Here is a 23,760-nt window from a genome sequence, read left to right as displayed (position 1 = left end):
TGCAATTTCGAACGTACACCTAAAAGACGCAGTTTCATTCTCGTAGTAACAAAAAGTTGCATAAACTAGTGTTCGAGGGCGAATATTGATTAAGGGTTCGTGAGTTGCGCGTGTGTGCGGTCACCCCTCTTGAAAGAGGCGGTGCGCGCGCCTGTGTGCGTGTCTGTTCGCCTAGTGCCCATGTGCCGGCCGCGCGCCCGGTGCCTTGTGTTCCTGTGCCCACAGAAGCAATTGTTAATGTAATACGTAACCAACTAGCTAATAATTAAAATAGTTAACGAGGACGTTGTTACAATGTTCAGTCTCAAAGAAATGTAAATCGTGACGCGAACGTTCCTAGGGCGGCTATTACGGCGCACTGAAAATCAATAAGCGTCGCGGAGATCGAATGTTTCATACGTCTTCTGACAGTGTTTGCTACGTGCAGAATCACGGCCATGTGCAGTGTACGATCCTATTTTATATTTCAGTGATATCGACGCGACGATAACGCCGTCGACTTTCCGATGTTCAATCACAAGTTACCGACTGACTTTCCAATGCAAACCCTTCGTAAGAAAACCAGCCCTTGCAAATGTGAGTCCGTACAATTCTTACGATGTGCTATTTACACTTTCAACTGTATTACATATATAATTTCACATCATTTTACCTTGGTCATGAGGTGTTATTAGTTAGAGCTAAATGTAATAAATGCGTTGACGCATCCCGGCTTTTGAATTATATGTATTTTTTTCCTATTATTTGCATATTAATTTCTGTTGTGTGCATGTTTCGGCTGCAACATTAGCCTCGTAATGTCCATTTGTTGCCGCTAATCACCGCGGGGACGGATCGAGCTAGAGCCATGTCATAATTAGTGGTGTTTTGGACAGAGGGTGTGTTGTGAGGCCAGGGGCGGCGGTGCCGTGCGGCGGGCGCCACTTTGTAAATACGATTGTACATCGAATAATGCAGGTGTGTCATTTCCAACATCTTTTGCGGCAGTTCGGTGAGTACATCACCTTCACGTAGTCTCTCTGTTCGCTTATATATGTATTTCAATAACATGTATGTATATAACATTGTGTTGTAGTTTGGTATATATCTGAAAATTAATTGTAAGTGTGTGCGTATATCAAAAGTACAATGAAGTATTTGTATGAACGTAGGAGGTATTTTATTGTCTTAATGTACGTTGTGCGTTTATCTCCGTGGTCTGGCCTCGGTGATCATTTCGGTCGCCGACCTTTTCTCTGATAGTCCACAGTAAATGTGGACAAAGCATCATGAAAATCCTGATAAATGATAGTAGAGTCGAAACCGTTCAAACGACGCAGTAAAAACCTTAATTGTTTTTCAAGTGTTATCTTTATCAGATCTCTTATCTATTATACAAACGAAATGTTTCAGTATTTGTAACTATTTCCCTATCAACACAAACTTTTGTCTCGATTAAAATATGACAAAATTCATTTACATTATCCTATATTCTGTTCCGTTCAAACATTTTGTACAATCAATAATACCCTTGAATTCAAGCCGTTTACAGCTTATGATCTTAGGTTACAGGGGGTCACAATGAAACGTATATTGCAGCCTAAACTTCTCAACCGATTTAAGCCTCATTAGATGCGTATTCTTTCCCGAAATATAATAACCCGGTTGAATAGATTAGTTATATTTAAAAATAACTTTTTGTGGCTGTAAACTCTAACAAGTTCCAAGGTACGAATTATACCGTATGAAGGTGAACTCGCCAGGCCACTCGGTGGCAATGAACGTGTTAATATTTATTTCTGATTTAATTGTGGAGGGAAAATTAGGAGGAGCTAGGAATAATCCTAGCTCGTAGATCCTAGAATCCTAATCCTAATCCTAGATTAGGATCTAGGATAACCTACGTCATCTTCTTGATTTTTCTATCCGTCCATGGGTGGTGTAATGTGTTGGCTATTGTGCCGACATTAAAGGAGCAATTGTAGTCTTTAAAACAAAAGGTCACGAGTGTTACAAAACAGTTGCCGGATCGTTCCCCAGCTCAGGAGATACTAAATTTAAAAACAGGATATTCAATTAAAGCGGCAATGATGCACCGTAAATAGGAACCAAAATAGGACATACCTTGCCAGTTTTATTTCGCACTCCAACCAGCCGTTACGTTTGGTTTGACATCTATGCGAGTGTTAGGAAATTAAAAAAAAATGACACCTAAAAAGGCGGAATCTAGATGCCTTCTCAGCAAAGGTATTACAAAAATTGTTATTGTAACAATTTTTTTATAAATATCTAATACTGTATGTCTATACGCTTGGCTTATACCAATGCTTTTATCCTACTCAGAATGCTTTTTCACGTGCACGTGTTTTTTTTGTGTATTTGTAATACAAATAAAAAACCAATTTAATTTAAATTAAGTTTTAAGTATAAAAATAATTTTATAACTTTCTAATTTATTTTTTTATAATCTACAAAGAAATATTTTTCAAGAACATTAAACTATTGTATTGTTAAAATAATCTAGAATTTATTTAAAGAACATTCATGTTTTTTAAGATGTTTTATGACATCTAATTACAATGATTAAAGATAATATTATGTTAATATTACTACGTTAGATTAACTCAATGTTAGATTTAAATTAATACTGTATCTTTAATAAACTTCTACTGTTTTACTTGTATTTAGCCACACTCAGAGCCGTGACAAGTATTTACAAAGGTAATGTTTTTCGTAGACAAGAACGAGCCCGGCCGGTTCCTGGGCGAGGGCGTGTCGTTCCGTGCGAAGCTGATCGGCGTGCTGGAGGTGCCGGAGGCGCGCGGTGACAGGATGTGCCAAGAGGCGCTGGCCGACCTCAAGATGGCTATCCGCGCTGCCGGCGAGCACAAACAGCGGATACAGGTCCACGTCGCCATCGACGGATTGAGACTGCGCGATGATAAAACTGGGGTAATTTAACTTACTAAATTAAGATAACATTTCAGTTTTTCTTAAAGTGTCTAGAACTCCGCGAGGGCAAAACTGAGCCGAAACGAACCTTGGTTCCCTTTAAGCTTTAAGTACGAAATCGAATATAAGGTAGAGCAAACATTTCATTGCATTTTCGCTGCATTTTCATGTTATTTTACGTTTCACTTTAGTTCCAGTTTCGATTATCATTCGCGGCAGTGTGCTACAGGCCTAATTCGTGTCTTTTTCGAAAGTCATCGGTGATTAAAGCAGGTAATGCAGCTTGCACTGTCTCGGCTCTGGGCAATGATCGGTTGTAGAACATTTTACTGTCGGTTAAGGTGGTTTCCATTAACGATATGAAGATACGAACTCGATACAAATTTAAGAGGTTATAATTTTATATTGTTTTAATAGATTTTACTGAAGAAGAAGCGAATTTATTTTAACACATTTATAATTGTATTCTGAATGAAATTGTGTGATAAATAAAGAATACGGTTGTCCTCGGTCGGTGGCCGGCGCAGCGTCAAGGTGACAAGGATATTCATAAAGTTCGGAGCTCCCTCGCAGGTCATCACTGCACAATGTCCAATGAACACGGAAATAAGATTATTTACCCTTCGTAAATTATTTCAATCTTATTCTTTTGTTTTGTTAGCCAAGACATTATCGTTTCATGTTCTTACCCATACTGTATATTTATAATTACTGTCGCTGTTAATACGAGCTGTCGCCCTCGACTCCGTCCGCGCGGAAATGAGAAAAAACTTAATTAATAGCCTATGAGGTCTGCCAGGTTTCTACATCTTCACTAAATTTCACCGAGATCCGTTAAGCCGTTCTGGAGATACGTTCTAATAAACATCCATCCATTTGAATTTCCGCATTAATAATATTATAGTAACATTAAAACAGGCGACAAACTTGTGAATGTTGTGAAATAATATTGTGTTACTACTGACGAATAACGGCTTTTTGTTAGACAGAATGAGATAATATTCATAATATAATTTCGTCTCGACCTCGGACCTTCCAAACTTCATTTAAACTTCGCTAATAAGTTTACAAATAATTAACACACTTGCTAACTTTATAGAATAAGATACGACAGCGGCGTTTCAAATTTGGTTTTCAACCTTTTCATTTCAAATGAAATTACAATAATTAACCGACTGACAGGAGTTTAATTGGTTTTCAACGGTATGTAGTGTAATGTGTCATTCGGAGTATCTAAATAGGCAATTGGGTCTTTTTATTAACACTTTCAATGCCACCGACTACCCTTGCGTGTTTACAAATAGTGGCACTTAATGTGTTAACTACCAGTTTATTTAGCACAATATTTTTCCCAGGACTCGTTGTATCACCACCCGGTACACAAGATATCATTCATCGCGCAAGATATGACGGACTCCCGTGCTTTTGGATACATTTTTGGCTCCCCTGATACAGGGCATCGGTTCTTCGGTATCAAGACTGATAAAGCGGCTAGTCAAGTAAGTTGTCGTGTAATTTAAAAAAAAAAATTAAAAGGGTCCAGAATATTACGTCAAATTTATTTTGAACCAATCGAAACGAATGAGATTTATAAGTCCGTCTCTTTTTAATTTGGTTGTCTAATATACACTACGTATTACAATTAACAAAGAATAATTGCAGTATACACTAGGCCATAGACAAATTGTCTTCGCTAAAAAAAACTGATAATGTGGACAAATAAAGACAAAAAGAAAACTTTACTCTATGTTTACTAGTACTACTATTTAAGTTTCACTTTGCATAGACAAAGTTAATTGTACGATGATCAATACTATTTTATAAATATAGATTACTTTATATTAGTGATGCAACGGAAGTGTCTTACCGGAACCAGAAACGGAAACAGATGTCAAAAATAAATTTTAGCAGAAACGGAAACAGAAACGGAAGCGGAAACAGAAGTGTAAATATTTAAAAAAAAAACATATTTACAAAATTTTTTTTTGGTAAGAACAGTTTGTATTCGTTTTTAATTTATTAGGGCATTGGATATCGGTGTCCTTTAGCCTTCAATATATGTATTTTTACTCGTACTGTGCTGCAATAAGTTAAAATACGTTTTTTTTAATTTATTTTCAGGAAACAAAATTACACTATTTACAAATTAATGTTCGCCAAACCACTCGTGTTGATAAACGACAAATATATTTATTTATTAATACATTCACTGCTGACCACTCGGATCCGAGTGGGCTGAGTTATTAGTAGCGGCGTCTCCCCTCGGATCCGAGGCGCCCGTTCACTTTATAGTAGCCAGTAAGCCGCCGGCGTTTGAAACAAGTCCATGTTGCTTTGTGTGGCCACTCTGGCAATATAGTCAACTAACGAAAAAGAGTATTAGTTTAATTCTTACAATGTTGTAGTGATTAGTACCACGGTCGTACGAAGGCAAACATACAAATATCTTGTATCACATGAAGCTAAGGCTGAACTTTATGTTATGTATGTATATTATTTAAACATATGTATGTTCTGTATGTGTGTGCATGAGTGTGTGTATGTGTGGGTGTGTATGAAATGTTACAAGATCTTGAACCGAGAAGATAAAAGCTGGTTTTGATTAGTATCCTTACATGTTTTACTCAATATTCTGGAATTTGATGAAAAACTTCACTTTGTCAAAATCTTGTAACATATTAGTACACAGAAATGCGATCGTGAAAAAAATATCTACATATTAGTGAACCAAACCATTGCCATCACTAGCGCTCAAAATGATGATCCCTAGCGCTCAAATGCAAAAAACATTATTAATTTAACACTCCCAGATATCTTCTATATGTATAAAAGAAAGTCGTGTTAGTTACACTATTTATAACTCAAGAACGGCTGAATTGATTTGACTGAAAATTGGTGGGCAGGTAGCTTAGAACCAGGAAACGGACATAGGATAATTTTTAACCCGTTTTCTATTTTTTATTCCGCGCAGACGGAGTCGCGGGTAAAAGCTAGTACTAATTAAAAATTCACCATAAAAAGTTTTGGCTCCCAGCTGTTACCTTTTTTATTTTGTAAACAGTGAATGTGTTAAGTATCAAAAACACCAAATCTAGATTAGAAAACGATATAATTATTAAGCACTTGACTTGCAATCTGCAGGGCCTGGGTTCGAATCCCGCTATGTACCAATGTGTTTTTCGATTTAGATATGTACATTTATCCGACGTTCCTACGGTGAAGGAAAACATAGTGATGCTGCCTGCACATATCTGAGAAAAAATTTAATGATATGTGTGAAGTCAACCCTCTCTGGGCCAGCGTGGTTGACTATGGCCTAGTCACCCCTAATTTGGGGTAGGCTCCGAGCTCCTCAGTGGGGATGTATAGTGAGCTGATGATAATAATGATGATGATATATTACATGGTTATCACTTATTCAAAAGTACATTTAATAACTCGTAAGTATGAAATAGTCACATTTTGCCAGTTGTCAAATTTTATATGGACTACAACTAGACAGTTTACTCCAGCAAGAGAAACTAATTGTTTCAAACAGCAGCAGAAAATATTACGCGCTTAAATTCACGAAAAAGTACGTAAACAAACAAATGCGACAAGTGCCGAAAGGCCGCGCATTGACTGCCCGTCTCGCGCCGCGCATTTGTATCTCTCAGCCGTCGTAAAGTTCCGTTTTATCTCCGTTATAAAAGTTGCGGAAACAGAAGCAGAAACGGATGTTGAAAAGCATGCGGAACTTCCGCACTTGCGGAAACGGAAACAGACATCCGTTGCATCACTACTTTATATTAACATGTTGTATAAACTGCCTTTGTTATTTAAATATATTGAACTAGCTATCGCCCGCGACTGTCCGCGCGGAATTAAATAAAAAAAAAACTTAATAAATAGCCCATGTGTTCTTCTAGACTATGTTCTACATTTACCAAATTTTATCAAGTATCGTTGAGCCGTTCCGGAGATATCTTCAAACAAACATCCATCTAAACTTTCGGATTTATAATATTAGTAAGATTGACATATTGAGGTTGGTTACAGGTAGTTATAGCTATGAGGGATCTATTTCAAGTGGTGTTTGAACTCAAGAAAAAAGAAGTAGAAATGGCGAAACAACAGCTGGAAGGCAAATCTGTGACAAATAGTCTTCTTAGACATACAAGTACAGCTGCTGAGACTAAAGTTAAGGTATGTTTCCATTTCTTCCTCCATCAACTAAATTAACTTATCGGCTTTGGCTACCAAATCCTTAGGTCCCAACTAAATTGCTTATCAACAATTACAGTATCGATTGAAATGAAAATCGGATAACGACTGTCCCTTGCCAGTCCTTTCGATGTTGTTATAATCGATTTCGACAGTTATATACCCAATCCATCAATAGTGACGTCATGATAACCTGAATCTCAGAGCATTTCTATAATAATTAAAAAAAAAATAGAAACCTAGAAATGAATCTGCCTGAATGTATCTGAATAGTTGGATTCTGTAGTCTTAAGAACATGTAATTATCTAAAAAAAAAAACTATAAATTGAGGTAACAATTACATGTATTGTAATATAATAATTGATTTACGCAAACAGAAAATATAGACTAGTTAATAAAGACGATGGGGACGTATCTAATTCTTTAGCATCAGATTTCATCGATGATATCATATTCTGCTTAACAAAGTTTGAGAAGTTTTCGATTCGTTTTTGTTCCATTGACCGCTGGCAATGAAACTGTTCGATATAACACGCAAGCGCCGACCAGCGATGTACGATGACGTAACGAAACGTTCGACATTGTAGTGTTTAAGTCGCGTCACAGTGCTGAAAGCAGTATGACAACGGTTTAAAGGAATTTGTTTGTACGGACGGTGGGATGATGAGTGTCAATACATTAAACAGTAAGCTATCATTGTGCCGACGTGTGGTGTGCGAATGTGACAACTTGTCTGTGATATAGTACGTTAAAATATAGAAGATGTCAAGAAAAAAGCTGCTTCAATCGCCGAAGTTTTCATTTTTTAGTCGAGATAAGGTGAGATCTACTAGGATTTGTTTTTTTAATTTCACGAAAATTAATAATTCCCAAGAAATGAGAGGAGACTCGTATAGGACTGTTTTAAACTGAGTGTTCCACAGAATTTCACTATTTTATAGTCAAAATTTCTTCCACCTAATAAAATAAAGTTATTATCATCATGTATTTTTTTGTCAAATTTAATTAAAATAATAATATCTATTAATGTATAGATTTTTAATTTGAAATATTATACGTATATTTGTTCATTTTTTCATTAATTTTCTAAATAGTCTTTTTTTTGCGTATGAAATAGAATTTTTACGATTAATAACACAATTAGAACTAAATTAATATTACTGTGCCAAGACCTAAATCTGAAAGTGTAATAGTTTTTTAGTAAAGTGCACCACAATATTGTAAACATAGTGGAATAATGTAGGGTTCACTTCGCTCTTCCTGATAAATAAAAAAATTCAGTCGAATTGATAACCTCCTTCTTTTTGAAGTCGGCTAAAAATACTGGGCGGCGTTTTCAAGACAGTTTTCATATTTATTAATTTGCTTATATATCTTCAATTGATAAATTCTCACATTTTCTTACGTGAGCAGTAACATTGTTCAATAATTTAAACAATGTTTGTTGCAGTATTCAAAGTGTGTTATGTATTTTTTCGCACGATTTAATTCACGAAACCCGCGTCTATTTTCACCATCGTCTTCCTTCCTGTTCTCATCCCACTCACGTATGGTCGATGCACTACAGTTTTGTCTTTAATATGGATCAGTAGCGGTCTTAGGGTAGGGTGCAGGTGAGGCGACCACCCAGGGCTCCGGGATAAAGGATGCGTTGCAGGCGTCATAGTTGGATATAAAGGCGCGCCTGCGGTCCCTCTAAGATACTATATCTTTGGAAGACTACCCCCGATATCAAAGGGAAGGGAATCCAAAAATCTCGCCCAGGGCGCAGGAAATACTAAAACCGGCCCTGACATCGATAAAACAATTTGTATTTACAATATGTACAGTCAGCTGCATAAGTATTTATACATTTAAAAAACTTCAAAAACTTGTATAGGCTTTCGATTTCAGAAACACATTTGTATGTACGTTAGTTACATAGTCGGTAGTATACGAACGGATACATGTATACATATTTTTGAAACCTTAGACGTATACAAGTTTCTTAATCTATGTAAACGTAAACGTAGTTATGCAGTTGATTGTACTTATAGTAGGCGTAAACTAATTGCTGTATTTACTAGCTAAACACTATTATAGCACTTGTAATTGAAGTTTTTATTTTTACTCCGCTCCTATTCGTCGTGGCATGTTTTATAAACTATAATATTAAGTATTAAACAATTGTATTATGTCTTTGCCAATGTAGACGTAAATATCGATTTTCGGAAGTTCTGATGTTGCCGTTCGTATGCCCACTTTAAATTATTCCAGTCCAACGATAGAAAGAAAGGCTCAATTACACAGCACTGAATACTACGCTATTTATTGCAGTTTGAGTTTACTTTTCCAATTGTGAAACAGCGCCAATTTCAATCTCTGGACTACGGCAACATTACAGCTCTCGAAAATCAATGTTTATTTTTGTTTGAATTTGTCTGTTTATTGCTTAGCATCTAAAAAGAGTTAGGTGTAAACTATTAATACATTTTCTATGGCCTTTTCGGAGGCCTACCTTGTGACGGGGATATTTGATTACAACCGGATGTACAATTTGTACCTCTTTATCGTAAATCCATACATCTGAAATCTTTACTGAATCTAAATAACATTATACCATCAAGATGTACCTATATTTAAATTGAAATAAAATTGATTTGATGTAATATTCGCAGAGTGTATCATCAGCGGGGGAGACTAGTGGTGCGGCGAAGGGGGGTGAGAGCGGTGCGGAGGGCGGAGTGGCGGAGCTGGTGGACCTTGAACAAGAGCTGTGCTCGCTGCGGCGAGGTCTGACACAGGTCGAGGGTCTCACCCCCTCCACCGACCCCTTCGGCGACTCCTTCTTGGCACCTTCGACGGTAAGTTGGGAACTTGCCAATGATGAATTAAAATGTAAACCAATATGTCGCAAGAAATTTGATTTTACCTACACTTTAAATTGTTGTAAATTTAGTTCCAGTTTTTATGCGGTTTACAACATTATTGCTTCGTAGTGTGATCTTCCTTAGTAATTGAAAAATAATAAAAAAAAATACTTTACAGAAATAGAAATACCCACTTTTTATCCCACTCGTCTGTCAGATTATAGTAAGCGCCGCTTGCAATCTGACAGACGTTAAAATTTCAATGGAATTTTAGCGTTGAAGCGTGGCCGTATCCGTCATTACAGTATTTGGATTTTAAATTTTAAACAGTCGGTTTGTGAAGATTTGTCAAATTTGTGTTATCACCGTTTTCCAGAAGGGGCTGTTGCCGCCTCCGCCTGGCGCTAGCAGCCGCGGCCGCAGCACTCCCGCCAGAGCCGCCTTCAGCCCCAACAAGCCGCCCGCCATGTCCTTCGACCTCAGCGCCGTCGTCGGCGACTTCGAACCCAAACCCGCCTCGCTCGTCGACAACTTGCCCGAACCACCAGTAAGTAACATAAAATATATCAATGTAATTGTGTAGTTTATATGTGTATATGGAATAAATAAATACATGGATTAAAGGTGTGTCAAAACTACGTATTTATTTATTCCTACGGGATGATGTCTGCTGCATGATGCTGTCAACTTCTCCATCCGTAGCTTAGTCCAGTGCACTGTTATGCTCCATGCTCCATGACTTATCACATGACCACTGATTACGATGTATGTTTCTGTATCTTTAGAACCGTCATAGAACTATGTGCTTTCCGTAGTGAAGGTCAAGAACCGCCTAATGTGACTAAGTAAACCCACACTCTCCCTCGGTCGCTTCCGTGTACAAGCATGCCACGTCCCCGTTGCTGCCGTCGTAGTACTAACAAAGTGGGAGCGAGCGGCAGAGCAGTGCCGGTTATTGTCATGAGAATACCTGTGTTACAGGTGACCCAGCCCGCAACGTCGGACACCTCGATCACTTACGACGTATTCACCGAACTAGACCCACTCGGCACCGGCCGGAGTAAACCTTACGTTGACAAAAAACTCTTCTTTCAGGAGCTCAAAAATCCGCCAAAGAAAGTGCTCAAAGACCTCGTACCGTCGCACTCGCTCCTATCCGATATAGTGCCGGTGACGAGCGAGGCCAAGGGCGAGGGCTACGGCCCCCCCACCACGATGACGTCACTGACGCGCCACTCGGGCGGCTCGGTCGCGATCGCCAAGCCCCCCCAGCCGCCCTTGTATTCCGGGGCCTTTTTCACATCAGACCCCTTCGCGGAGACCGATCCCTTTGATAGCACAGATCCCTTTTCGGATACTTTCAAAGATGACCCGTTCACGAGCATGCAGGAGTTTCCGAAGTCTAGCTTGCTGCTCATCGACGAGACGAAGCAGAAGTTGATCAGGGAGCTCGCCATGGAGAGGGAGGTCGCCCAACCGGCGAAGAACGTGTTCAACGGGCCGCTGCAGGTCACGCTGCCGCCCGAGCCGTCGCCCAAGTCGCCCCGGCTGCAGAGACAGGTACGTCGAGGCTTAATCCTTTACTACAATTTATTGTATAAATGTACTCTTACAAAGTATGAAACATTTCCAGGCAACGGACACGAGCGCGGTACGTCAGCGGCCGCAGCCGAGCTCGAAGCTGACCGGCGAGAACCCCTCGCCGCCGCCACCCCTGCCTCCCAAGAAGATGATCGAGGTGTGCCTGGCGCGTCCTCCGCCGCGTCCGCCACACGAACATGACCTGGACGCCGAGGACTCGGAGACCGGCCCGCCCCTGCCTCGACCCGCACGGAAAAGAGAACCTTTGGTAACTCCTTCGTGATATATTATTGCGTTACGTATGAGTTTTATCAAACAATTACAATTGTCATTCATAAATTCCAACGATTTTTAATGTGATTTTTCTTTATCGTATATGTGACCAAGTGGAAGTGACATATGATCGTCAAATGTAATACGATAACATTATATCCGCTCTGCAAATAATGAGCCAGCCGTAAAGAGCTCAAGATATTATGTCTCTATTATTTAAAAATCTTGGCTCTTTTAATTGATATTTCTTCTTTATAAATAAAATATACTTAACAATGAACCTATAAAATAAATATATTCGACGCGTTACTGCCTTCGCATTTGCAATGAAATGTTAACATAGAATAAAACAACAGCATACGTTTCCAAAGAGGCTGATTATTAAGATTAGGTTTGTTACATTCATAAAAAGTGTAGGTCATCATTTGACACATTGATCAAACAAGTTTAATAAAAAAATAAGATGGTTTCCCAGGTTATTGTAATATTTGTTGCGTACAGGCGGACCGCAGCACGAAGCCGCGGTTGTCGTCTGCGGCGACCAACAGCAGTGAGGACGAGTACCTGACGCCGGCGCCTCCGCCGCTGCCAGCCGCGCGCCGCTTCGACATCACCCTCAGCCAGCTCCTCACCTGCTCCATGGACGACCTCGCCGCCAGGTACCCTCCCCCCCACTACTGACACACAATTACAGCTCGATAAGTCAAAGTTTTTTACCAGGAAGAAAAATTGCCTTTTGCTCACTATAGCATGGTTAATAGTGAAAGTAACACTAAATATAAGTCAGATAAACAAAAAATACTTTATTTTATGTACAATGTACAAATTATAAAATTACTCTGTGGACTGTAGTCTACATACACGTACACTACCGTCAAATTTCAGTAAAAAAAAAAAAAACAAAAATAAGTATTTTTTAAATCATTATTATTTATAAAAAAAAATTAAAAAAGGAATGCAAAAACCCTAAAATGAAGCAGAAAAGTTTGACAGATGTCAGCCCATTCTAGACAAAATTATGTTGATTTTTAAACATGGCGGTAAATTTTTAAGGTTATGGTTTTATAACTAATGCAAAGAATTTTTTTCGATTCTATATATTATGAATCTAATAACGTGTAAACTAATCTTTCAGACTTCGTGTGCCAGCCGTCACACTCTCCTCCATGACTTTGCCACAGCTCACAGATTACCTTCGGTCATATTTAGCAGCGGATAATGAGAGAGCGGTAAGCATATTAATAAATATATGTTTATTTTAACTTTTGAATTATCTCATAGAAAAATAAAATAAAAATAAATATTACAGCATATTCATGTAGATCCGTCAATAAGAGTGGAGAAAGAAAAATCGGTATCGTTAATTCCTACCCCTTCAGCGCCGTCCGCAGAAAAACCGGTTTTATCTCTGACCTCAATAGCTGCTGAGTTTAAGCCTCAGTTCGAAGACAATTTCGCACCTACAGAATCCACTGAGACATTTGTCGCTAACTTTGACGACTTCGAGAAGAAAGCAAATCCGTCATACGATAGATATGCAGTGTTCAGAGAGATACAAGCGCAAGAATTAAAAGCTAAATCTATTCTAGACCCCGTAGAAAGCGAAACCAATCAGACGGAAACGGACGGAAAAGAGGAAAAAACAGGAATTGACGATTTGCTGCAAGCTGATCAAGAACTAGAGGATATAAAAAAAGAACCAGCTAAAAGCCCTCTTAAAACTCTAGATGAATTGACATTGGATTCGTTTAATATGTTTAGAAATTCCGTCAGTCCTAAGCCGATCGACGCTAAAATAGAGGATATTAAGACAGTAATGAAAAACTTACAAATAAACGAAAACATGAGACGTAGCGTGTCTCCCCGGGACAACGGTGTGGCCGAACCCAAACATGAAAGTTCTAGCGACAAATACGCTGCATTGCGTGAAATAACTATCATAGAACAAACACAAGATGAATTCGAATCATTACCTCCTGAAGTACCAAAAGAAAGAAAGAAATCAGATGAGAGATCTGACGGGTTTGACAATTCTGATTTCTTTGATTGTATCGATAATAGCTCTCTATCGTTTACGCACGTGGAAGATGCATTCAGAAAGAGTCCTATTGTGAAAGAAAAAGAAGAAGAGAAGATAATTGAAGAGAAGAAGGAATCTCCTGTGGAGACCATACCTGTTAGAGATATACAGCCGTCCGCTCGTCTATCTGCGGGTTCCATCAGCGACGTCGTCAGCGGATCTTCGCCAGATACTAAAGGTAAGGACTAAGATGTGTGACCACAGCTGCTTATTTTACCTATTTCTCTCGACCCCAAAAGCGGTATAATTTTGGTATAGTTAACTTTTAACGATTAACTTTAACTTGCGTAAAATTTTCGAGAAAGTAACGTTTTAATGATTAACGAAGTTAACTTTTAAATTAAAGAATTAGTGATTAACGAAGTTAACTTTTCGATTATTGCTTTTCGATTATTTCGCTTATTGTCAATTTTCAGTAGATCTGGAATGATTCTAATCACTCTTTATAACAACTTCGAAACTATAACATGCGTACATTTAGTTTAAACCTTTATTTTGGTAACTGTGTAGAAAAGTGTGGGAGCGTTAGCGTGTCTGTGGTGGGTACGGGCGTGGTGTCTGCTGGTGGGGCGGGCGGTGTGGTCGGGGCGGGCGGTGGGGGCGGAGCGCGCGCCGGTCGCTGGGCGGTGCTGGGCGCGGGCGCCTCCCCGTGGTCCTCCGACAGTCGCGACTCCGAGCCACACGCGCGCACACGTCGCAGGCACCATCATGATACACGCACTCATATAGGTCAGCATATACACACTTACATATACGAACACGCACATATAAGCAAATCAAACAACCATCCTGACGAAATACCGGACAGCAGAATTATTTTGGCAATAAGGGCACCTTTTGGTTTATAAGGGTTTTTATTCATTACTTCAGAGTTTTAAATTCTGTCATAGCTTGACAAGTTGACACTAGGATTTTAAGATATAGTTGAGATTCCTGTACTGACTATATCATTTGATAATAACTTTTAGTGCAAACGTCATCCTCATCCCGTGACGTGTCTCCCTGGGATGAGGAGCCACCTCCAGTGAGCCGCTTGCAGCGTCCGGGTTCCAAGCATAGAGACAGAGATTCAAGGTTTTATTCAGTTCGTTTATACCTAAATAAGGAAATGTCATTATTGTGATAACTTGTAATTCAAATAACCTTTTTATTTCCAGGCAAAATTCATCAGGTTCCCGAGAATGTCTCGACTCCGGCAGCGGGCGTGAGAAGGAGAAAGTACGAGACAAACGGGATAGAGCGAGAGATAGAGAAATAAGTAGAGATGGGAGAGATTCAGCTAGAGACAGGAGAGACTCGGGTAGCGGAAGGGACAGACGTGATGTGAGCAAGGAGCGGGATCACAGGGAACACAGGAGGGATCGCAGAAGCAGGGAAAGAGACGACACGTGGGACAGAGACAGAACATATAGTAGAGAAAGAAGCTACAGGGATTCTCGAAGTAGAGAGAGACCGACGAAGGATTACAGGGAGAAAGAAAGAGATAGACATAGAAAAGCGCGGCACTCGTATGACGAGGACGAAGAGTAAGCAATTTTTTTGTTGGTTTATTGAATGTTCTAGTCTTTTACTTGTAATGTCTTTTAGTTAAAATCCATGACATAATTGCTATGTGACTCGAGCCTGTCAATAATGTAACTGATGACGTCACTACAGTTACAGTGACGGGTGTGGGTCTGGACGCTCCTCGCCGCGGGCTCGCTGGACGGAGCAGCGCTGGCGGAGAGATGGTGAGCAACTACATACAAATATGTCATTGCTATGTCACAGTAGTAATTAATTTTCTTGTGTTATTATATATATTCACTCTGAAATATAACCCCAAAGGGTAATAGATGTCCAAGTTTTCTTCCTGTGAAAATTCTAACATCCTGTGTAAGCTACAATCACGCCGACAATAATTATGATTAAAGAGATTAACTCCATATGTATGCCGAGGCCGTGAGTTGACGTACACAAGTATCTGATCTGAGGTAATAGATGAACTAACTCATTTTCTACGATTTATAAATTGATACACAAACATTTACTTCCGTTACAGAAAGGAACTACGGGTCGTTAGGATGGAGGGAGACAAGAAGACGACAAGAAATGAGACAGAGCGAAGATCCAAACGACCGGAGGTAAATAAAGATTATTATTTTACAAAATTGATTGTTCCGAAAAATTGCATACAAAAATGTTTTAAATGTTGATGCATTATTTACAGATATGGATCAACACTAGGCTGGCCGGGACGTAGGCCGGCTACGGGCAGCGTGTCGCGCCGTGAATCAGAACGTGACACGCGTGACCCGGGCCGTGACCCGCGTGACTCGGGCCGCGACTCGCGTGACACGGGCCGCGATTCCCGCGACTCGGGGCGCGAGTCGGGCCGTGACTCGCGCGACTCCCGGCGCCGAGCTCGCCGTGAGGAGCGTGCTCGTCGGGACTACCGATTCTCCAATGACTTCTCTCCCCGCGAGCGCGAGCACACGTCACCGTTTGACAACGACTTCCAAGACACGCCCACACCCGTCGCAAAGAAGAGGACGCCGTATTCCAACTTAGAGGCGGCGAGGTGAGTTTGACGTAAAAAACAGCTTAGTTTTTATTTAAATCGCTGGACGCTAGATGTTTCCTACTAAATGTATTATTTAGAAATCTTATTTGTCATTCCTAGCACATTTTCTGGCTTATCATTTTTTTTCGGTAAAATCGATGTAATGAAAGTTGAGTTATAAATTACAGATTCGCGTTTGAGCCGGAGGAGACGACCGCATCGCCGGTGTCTGCGAGCAGCGCGCGGCGCGACGGCGACTCGCCCGCAACACGATTCCGATTCGACTCCGACTCGATGTCGCCGAGATCCATGTTCGAGGACGATTTCGCGACGCTTTCGACGCCGAGAGGTCGGACCGCATCTATAGCTGAGGAAGACGAAGGTGAAATACCACCTCTGCGTGCAAAACCACCGACACAATCGAATCGAGACATAAAAAAATCGGAATCGGTTAATATATTCACCCGGGAATCGGATCCGTTCGAAGGTGACGCGTTCTTCGCTTGCACGGGCTCGGACCGCGCAGCTCGCCGTGAGAACTGGCCCGGAGACTTCCAGGGCTTCGACAATGCGTGAAATCTCCCGACATCTTCGCTTAGAAACCCTATCGTACGTAATCATTGAAACCAGTAAACACACAGTTTACATTAGGTAAACGAGTTTAAACCGCACTTTGGTTCAAATCTGAACCATTGTGGAGATAAAAATCGGTGCAATTGATAATTTGCCAACCGTATATCATTGCTACTAATAAGTAAAATTCAATAGGCACCGTGTAATACTTGCCAATACTTATATTAAATTAGACTTAACTCCAAGATGCCATTTGGAGTCAACCATTACTTCTGACCCATGTTTGATACCAAATAATATCTGAAGATTAAATATAATTTCATATTGTAAATGACAATTTTAAATAAAGTACGCGAAAATTGATAAACATAAAAAGTTTCTGAGAAAATAAAAAAGAAAATTGTGAATTTTATGTCCTATAATTTACTATTTATCTTTTATCTCAATATAATGTCAGTTATCTAGGTTATATAACTTTTGGATCTCGTTATGTAGTATAATATTTATATGTTAAGATAATAATTACATCAATATTGTATATTGAATTATCTTATTCTATTTGTAAACTGTCATTATAAAATAATAATAAAAATATTGCGAACGATATACAACCACTATAGTATTAAATTCATATTTATAAAAATATTGCCAGGTACAGAGTCTAAATCAGGGCTACAATTTTAGATATTTTATAAATTTTAGGTATAGAGGTTTTCAAATATCTCGGTACGTGACTCGGAACATCGCACGAGTCGTTGCGATGACGTTGCGTCGTCGCATATGACCTTGAGCTGTTCAAGATGTTTGAAAAAACATATACAATAATAATTAATTTCTAATTTTGTTTATTATTTATTATTGGATTTTATAAAACTGATTTTGTCATTTAAAAAAATAATAGTTTTTTTTACACATTTATTTGTATTACTAACAGTATTAAAATCTTAATAAGGAGACATGCAACATTTTTATGTGAATATTTAGCCAGTTCACACACTCGCTAAACGTTAATATACAATATTTTTATTAAGGCTAGGCACAAAATATATAATGAAAAAATGTAACCTGTATAGACTAGTGATGCAACGGATGTCTGTTTCCGTTTCCGCAAGTGCGGAAGTTCCGCGTGCTTTTCAACATCCGTTTCTGCTTCTGTTTCCGCAACTTTTATAACGGAGATAAAACAGAACTTTATGACGGGTGAGAGATCCAAATGCGCGGCGCGAGACGGGCAGTCCGTGCGCGGCCTTTCGGCACTTGTCGCATTTGTTTGTTTACGTACTATTTTGTGAATTTAAGCGCGTAATATTTTCTGCTACTGTTTGAAATAATCAGTTTCTCTTGCTGGAGTAAACTGTCTAGTTGTTGTCCATATAAAATTTGATAAGGGGCAAAATGTGACTATTTTATACTTACGAGTTATTAGATGTACTTTTGAATAAGTGATAACCATGTAATATATCATCATCATTATATAGTTAGAATATATTTGTCGTTTGTCAACACGAGTGGTTTGGCGAAATTTAATTTGTAAATAGTGTAATTTTGTTTCCTGAAAATAAATTAAAAAAAACGCGTATTTTAACTTATTGCAGCGCAGTAAAAATACATACATTGAAGCCTAAAGGACACCGATATCCAATGCCTTAATAAATTAAAAACGAATACAAACTGTTTTTACCGAAAAAAATATTTTTGTAAATATGTTTTTTATTATTATTTACACTTCTGTTTCCGCATCCGTTTCCGTTTCCGTTTCTGCTAAAATTTGTTTTTGACATCTGTTTCCGTTTCTGGTTCCGGTAAGACACTTCCGTTGCATCACTAGTATAGACGCAACCTGTGATAAAAAAAAACAACGCCCTACCATTTTTATGATTTCTCTTTTTGTTTTTATATATTTTTGTTCTAATTTCGAAATTAATGTATTTGTGTCATGTGTCATCATATTAAACTTATTTAATTGTACTTTAATATTAAAAAGCAACTAAATTAAAATCAGAAATTTAAAGCAAATGATATTTTTTAGTATTAATAATAAAAAAAAAAACATCAACGACTTTATTTGGAATTGCAGAAATTAATCGTTCATAATTAAATTAATTTACTTCAGTTTCGCTCCAATTAGCTATTCGACGAAAATACATTTATAATTCAAGATAATTAAAAATATATTAAATAACAATTTATAATTATAATGTTTTATAGTAATTACTTTTTTCTTGCGTGACCTGTTTGCTGTAACGAACCTAGTTTTAGGGCACAAATAATTTAAAAGCTACATACGTATTTAATTATCATTGTAAATAATTTGTTGCTTTAAATTGTCGCTTTTGTAAATATTACTAGCTAATGTACACTTCATTTTAAGTAATGCACAGTTCTGACGTCATTTAATTAATTCAGTTTTAATATTTTTTGAGACAGTGTGACCAACTTTTGTGAAAAATTTCGTTGACAGTTGCGACGCCATTCGATTTAAATTAAACGATACTTGACAATCGACGGATCTTAAAGTGTGTAACAACTATAGAAATACTAACAAAATTTTCTACCATCCCATTATCTTTGAAAAAAAAACATACCTAATTTTTTTAATGCTTCATGTGTAACAACCTAATAAGTGTAGCGGCACTCGAAAACTCATTATCACCAAGCGGAAAATATGTATGATACTCAATTGTAAAAAAGAAATAATTTTCTGTGATATTTATTTTGTTATAATTTTGCCACTATTTGCTTTAATTTTATTTTATTATATGAAATCATTACTTGTTATTTTATTTTAAACTAATTTATTTGTAATGTTTTATTACAAAGGATTATTTTGTTTTATTTTACTTTATACTTGAAGTATTTTATCATAATAAAATATTTGTCATATTGTTTACATTGTACGTCGATATTGATATATTATTTCAACTGACTCATATTCACATATAACAAGAATAGTAACAATGTGTGCATTAACCTCATGTTACCTATAAACTAGTGATTGTAATAAAATCAGTTTTTATATTAATAAATATTTTTTGTACATAATGTATAGCTAGAGGAAAAATAAAGACAATGTGCAATTATTACCACCTCTATGACGCAGTTCCAAAGGTATTATATCTTCTGTACCTTACTTGTGTAAAATACTCAAAATTTAATAAAATTGTAACAACATAAATGTACAATTTAAATTATAACTATCAACCTTCCTTTGGTTACTATACTGGTTAAAGAATTAAGGTAAAAAAAAACATTTGGGCTAGTCTATTCGTTTGGCCTTATGAGAAATATACATAGACCTCAAAATTAAAAAAAAAATACTTATTGGTAAAGAGAGGGTAACGTTTCGCTTTGCACATTGCGTACCTATGGGTTTAAAGTATATTGTGTAATTCTTTACTTTACTACGGTTTGTAGTAAAAATATACAAAAGAGCCTTTTTTAATTAGGAGATTTTAAACTGTGAACTGGAAGAGAGTATCCATCAAGCCACATAAATTGAATTCGGGAACTGGAACCCTGAATGTAAGTTAGAACGGCTACGTATACGTTTCTGCAAATTATTAACCCCAGCTTAACTGTAGAGTTACCATTAAACCTATATTGTTCCAGTTTAAGCCTTAAATAATTATTTCATTCAAGGGAAAGACAAGTATTGCCAAGTTTTATTGCGCATTTGGCAGTATTTTTTTTATAAATTCGTAACTGATGCTATTCAATTTGGATGATAAAACCGTTTAAAATTGTATTAAAAAATTTGAGAAATAGCATTATCAAAAAGTGTCGGTGGATCACTGACTTTTGGCGTGGAATTAAAAATGTTCAGTTTGGTGTAGACTAATAGATCTGCGTGCTATATTATCTGTTGAAGTTATCTTGTCAATGTGGCAAATGTCAAAATTTTCTTTGTCATAAATGTTTCGCCACTGAAATTAACAGCTGTTTTCCTTGATTTATTTATTATTTTATAACAATAATATCAGTATTTGGGAATCTTAAGGTATAATATTTTTCATATCGGGTAATGTTAGTTATCATTAGCTATATAGTAGTTTTAAAAAATGAAACAAAGGTAAGCATTAGTAGAATATGTTATTAAATGCTTTTCTTTCTTTATTCTAGTTATTAAAAAAATATTTAGTATCTCCTTATTTTAGAACTCGCCAAATGCTCAATGGAGATGAATTACTTGGACATAACGTAAATATGAACAGGTCAATTGATTCATACAATAGTGAAATTCAACTGCACAGAATAAAGCCTCAAGACCATTTTATTGAAGCTCAAGTTCAAGAAGGAGATACACTGCAAGCGATCGCCCTACGATTTTATTGTTCGGTAAGATATATAACATATATATAATTATATTCAATTTAGTCAGAGACTGACACTTTCACTTTTTAAGTTGCTTATCTTGTCTCAGATGTTTAATTATCATTCACTTAATTCTTGAACATTATAATGATAACATTATCTATAAACAACAACCTTTTTATATTCAAGTATCATCTATTTCAAAAGCAATTTGTTGTTAGATTTCAGAATTAAAAAGAATCAATCATATTCACAAAGATAATGAGATATTTGCAAAACGGACAATAAAAGTACCTGTGACACCATACTCTGTTCTCACTGAGCTTATACCAGCAGGAGAGGAGAGTCAGCCAGTACCGTCAACATCAAAGCAATTACTACCAAACCTTAACTTACCTAATATTCTACAACACACTTCTGTTAATGGCCTCACTAGTGAAATTTTAAAAGATGTACCTAAAACAGATTCTAAAGAAAATGACTGTGCTATAGACTGTAATGCTGTAATTTTGAACAGTACATTGACCCCATCCGTTATACCTTATATGGACTCTGAACAAAATGATGCAATATCTGAAGATACTCAGTTGTTACCGAATAACAAACCAAAGATATCAGTAGAGGCCGTTGTCGTGAAGGAGTTGACGTCACATGGTGCTGACTTTGGGTTGAAATGGTTCCATTTGGTTGGCTGCATGCTGATTCTTGGTGTTGTGATACCACTTGTATATGTCATGTTTTATCTAGACAAGCACACAGACACATCTCTACATCCCACATGATGACTGCACTTTGGACCTGATCTGATCAAAAGCTTTAAGTTGTGGATATATTTTAGTAAACATTTTAACATTAACATTCTATGTATGTATATAATAAGGTAACCTTATTCTTATAAAGTATTTATAAGACTTGTTGGTTTCATTTAAAAAAACCTATTACTTAATCTGTAAACACCCATCAAAAGTTTGAGATTACCAAAACTTGATATAGTTATTTTTTGTTTTTTAAATGTGACAAGAAAGTATTAGAATGTGTATTTAGAAGATGTTTTAAAGTTTTGTCAGTGGTATGGACATATCTGTAGAGATGATCACATAAATAAGAAAGTAATGTAAATGTGTATACAAAGGTAAAGGAAGACCAAAGAAAGTATGGATGGATTGATTGTATAAAAAGCATGTGAATTCAAATATGACGGCTGATAGAGATGCATTGAATAGTACAGTAGGGAGCAGGGTATGTTGATGAAGAAGGATGTTATGAAAAAGAAATTAAGGAAGTTGACTGGAATTTTATATAATCTGGTATAAATTACATGACGAAATCGCGAGAAACATTGTATAATTAGTTTCTTAATGGGTCAATTAAAATAATATTACCATCTATAATATTTAATTCAATTAATGTAAGGCTTTTAAAACAAAAAAAAAGCTTTATTCTAACTGATAGAAATATATTTTCATTTAGTAGGTCACTGGAATGTGAAATATGTGGTATTACATGTTTTATTATGGGAAAATAACCCATTGCAATGGCTAGTATCATACATGCCTTTGAAGTTACAAAGGGTACTATTGTTCTATGTTGTAAGACTATTTTGTTTGCATTGATAATCAAAGAATGGAATTTAAGAAGATGAGTAATTAAGTAGAAAACATGTAACCCTACTTTGCAAAACGACATGTCTTGGTATTTGAAAACTTCAATGAGATGAGAAGGACATAAGTATTGGAATTCAACAGACAACCTCAGTTGTCACAGTGCAACCACAATGTAACCTAATTTTTAATTAAATTCCTCTACATCAGCCTGTGTCATCAATTACTGGACATAGGCACATCTACAGTACGGTTCTCCGATTTCCGAATCCAGCAATCACCAACCAAGGCCCATCTGACGACGATCCCTCGTTTTTGCTTATAATTTTACTGACCTATTAAAAATAAAACAAAATTCAATTTGTTTTTATATGCATTACTTGAATCTGTTAACATTGACGAACTGTAAATGTTCGTGTAGATTTTTTTTAATTATTGAACACTTTCCATGCAACTAATTTTTAAGTTTTCGTCTCTATATGTAGATGAACTTGATGTTTAGATCACAAGAATAGTGTTTTTATATAAAAGTAACAGGATACATTAAAAATGAAAATACTAAAATCATAAAATAAACTATTTATTTTAAATTCTATTATCTATTTCTTAACGAAGATCAATGTAACAAAACCATTGACCACTGACACGTTCTTACAATTAACTTGAATAATTATTATAAATGCTTCTTTCTTACGAATGAATTCAAAAATATTATTCTTAGACATTTCTTAATGCTTTATAGAAATCATATTAAAAATAATTAGTTTTATTACAAACAAAATATATTGTAAATGAGCCTCAACTCTGTTTCACCC

At 36.9% G+C, this 23,760-nt stretch overlaps 2 protein-coding genes across 4 annotated transcripts; both read left to right on the top strand.

The window, feature by feature from the left end:
- LOC106713635 (protein disabled) lies at window positions 1–17,036 on the top strand. The gene is made up of 19 exons (XM_045681423.1): window positions 1–576; window positions 2,717–2,931; window positions 4,287–4,430; window positions 6,970–7,116; window positions 9,793–9,978; window positions 10,361–10,531; window positions 10,966–11,544; window positions 11,618–11,833; window positions 12,340–12,497; window positions 12,974–13,067; window positions 13,148–14,096; window positions 14,429–14,440; window positions 14,525–14,647; window positions 14,887–14,992; window positions 15,076–15,444; window positions 15,575–15,648; window positions 15,960–16,041; window positions 16,128–16,478; window positions 16,649–17,036. The coding sequence occupies exons 1-19, from the start codon at window positions 507–509 to the stop codon at window positions 17,034–17,036; spliced, it is 4,434 nt and encodes a 1,477-aa protein (XP_045537379.1). The 5' UTR covers window positions 1–506.
- Window positions 17,037–20,933: 3,897 nt separating this feature from the next.
- On the top strand, window positions 20,934–22,224 carry LOC106713613 (lysM and putative peptidoglycan-binding domain-containing protein 3). 3 transcript variants are annotated; one of them, XM_014506449.2, is made up of 3 exons: window positions 20,934–21,030; window positions 21,188–21,368; window positions 21,566–22,224. In XM_014506449.2, the coding sequence occupies exons 2-3, from the start codon at window positions 21,198–21,200 to the stop codon at window positions 22,124–22,126; spliced, it is 732 nt and encodes a 243-aa protein (XP_014361935.2). In that variant the 5' UTR covers window positions 20,934–21,030; window positions 21,188–21,197; the 3' UTR covers window positions 22,127–22,224. The 3 variants fall into 3 exon arrangements, with proteins under 3 accessions (XP_014361935.2, XP_014361933.2, XP_014361934.2); XM_014506447.2 differs by having other exon boundaries at window positions 20,935–21,102; XM_014506448.2 differs by having other exon boundaries at window positions 20,935–21,102; window positions 21,172–21,368.
- Window positions 22,225–23,760: the final 1,536 nt, after the last annotated feature.

Source organism: Papilio machaon, chromosome 16 (assembly GCF_912999745.1).
Source record: "Papilio machaon chromosome 16, ilPapMach1.1, whole genome shotgun sequence".
In the NCBI taxonomy this organism is placed as follows: Eukaryota; Metazoa; Arthropoda; class Insecta; order Lepidoptera; family Papilionidae; genus Papilio; species Papilio machaon.
Note: the sequence above shows the minus strand (reverse complement) of the source record. Positions and strands in the feature narration are given on the sequence as shown.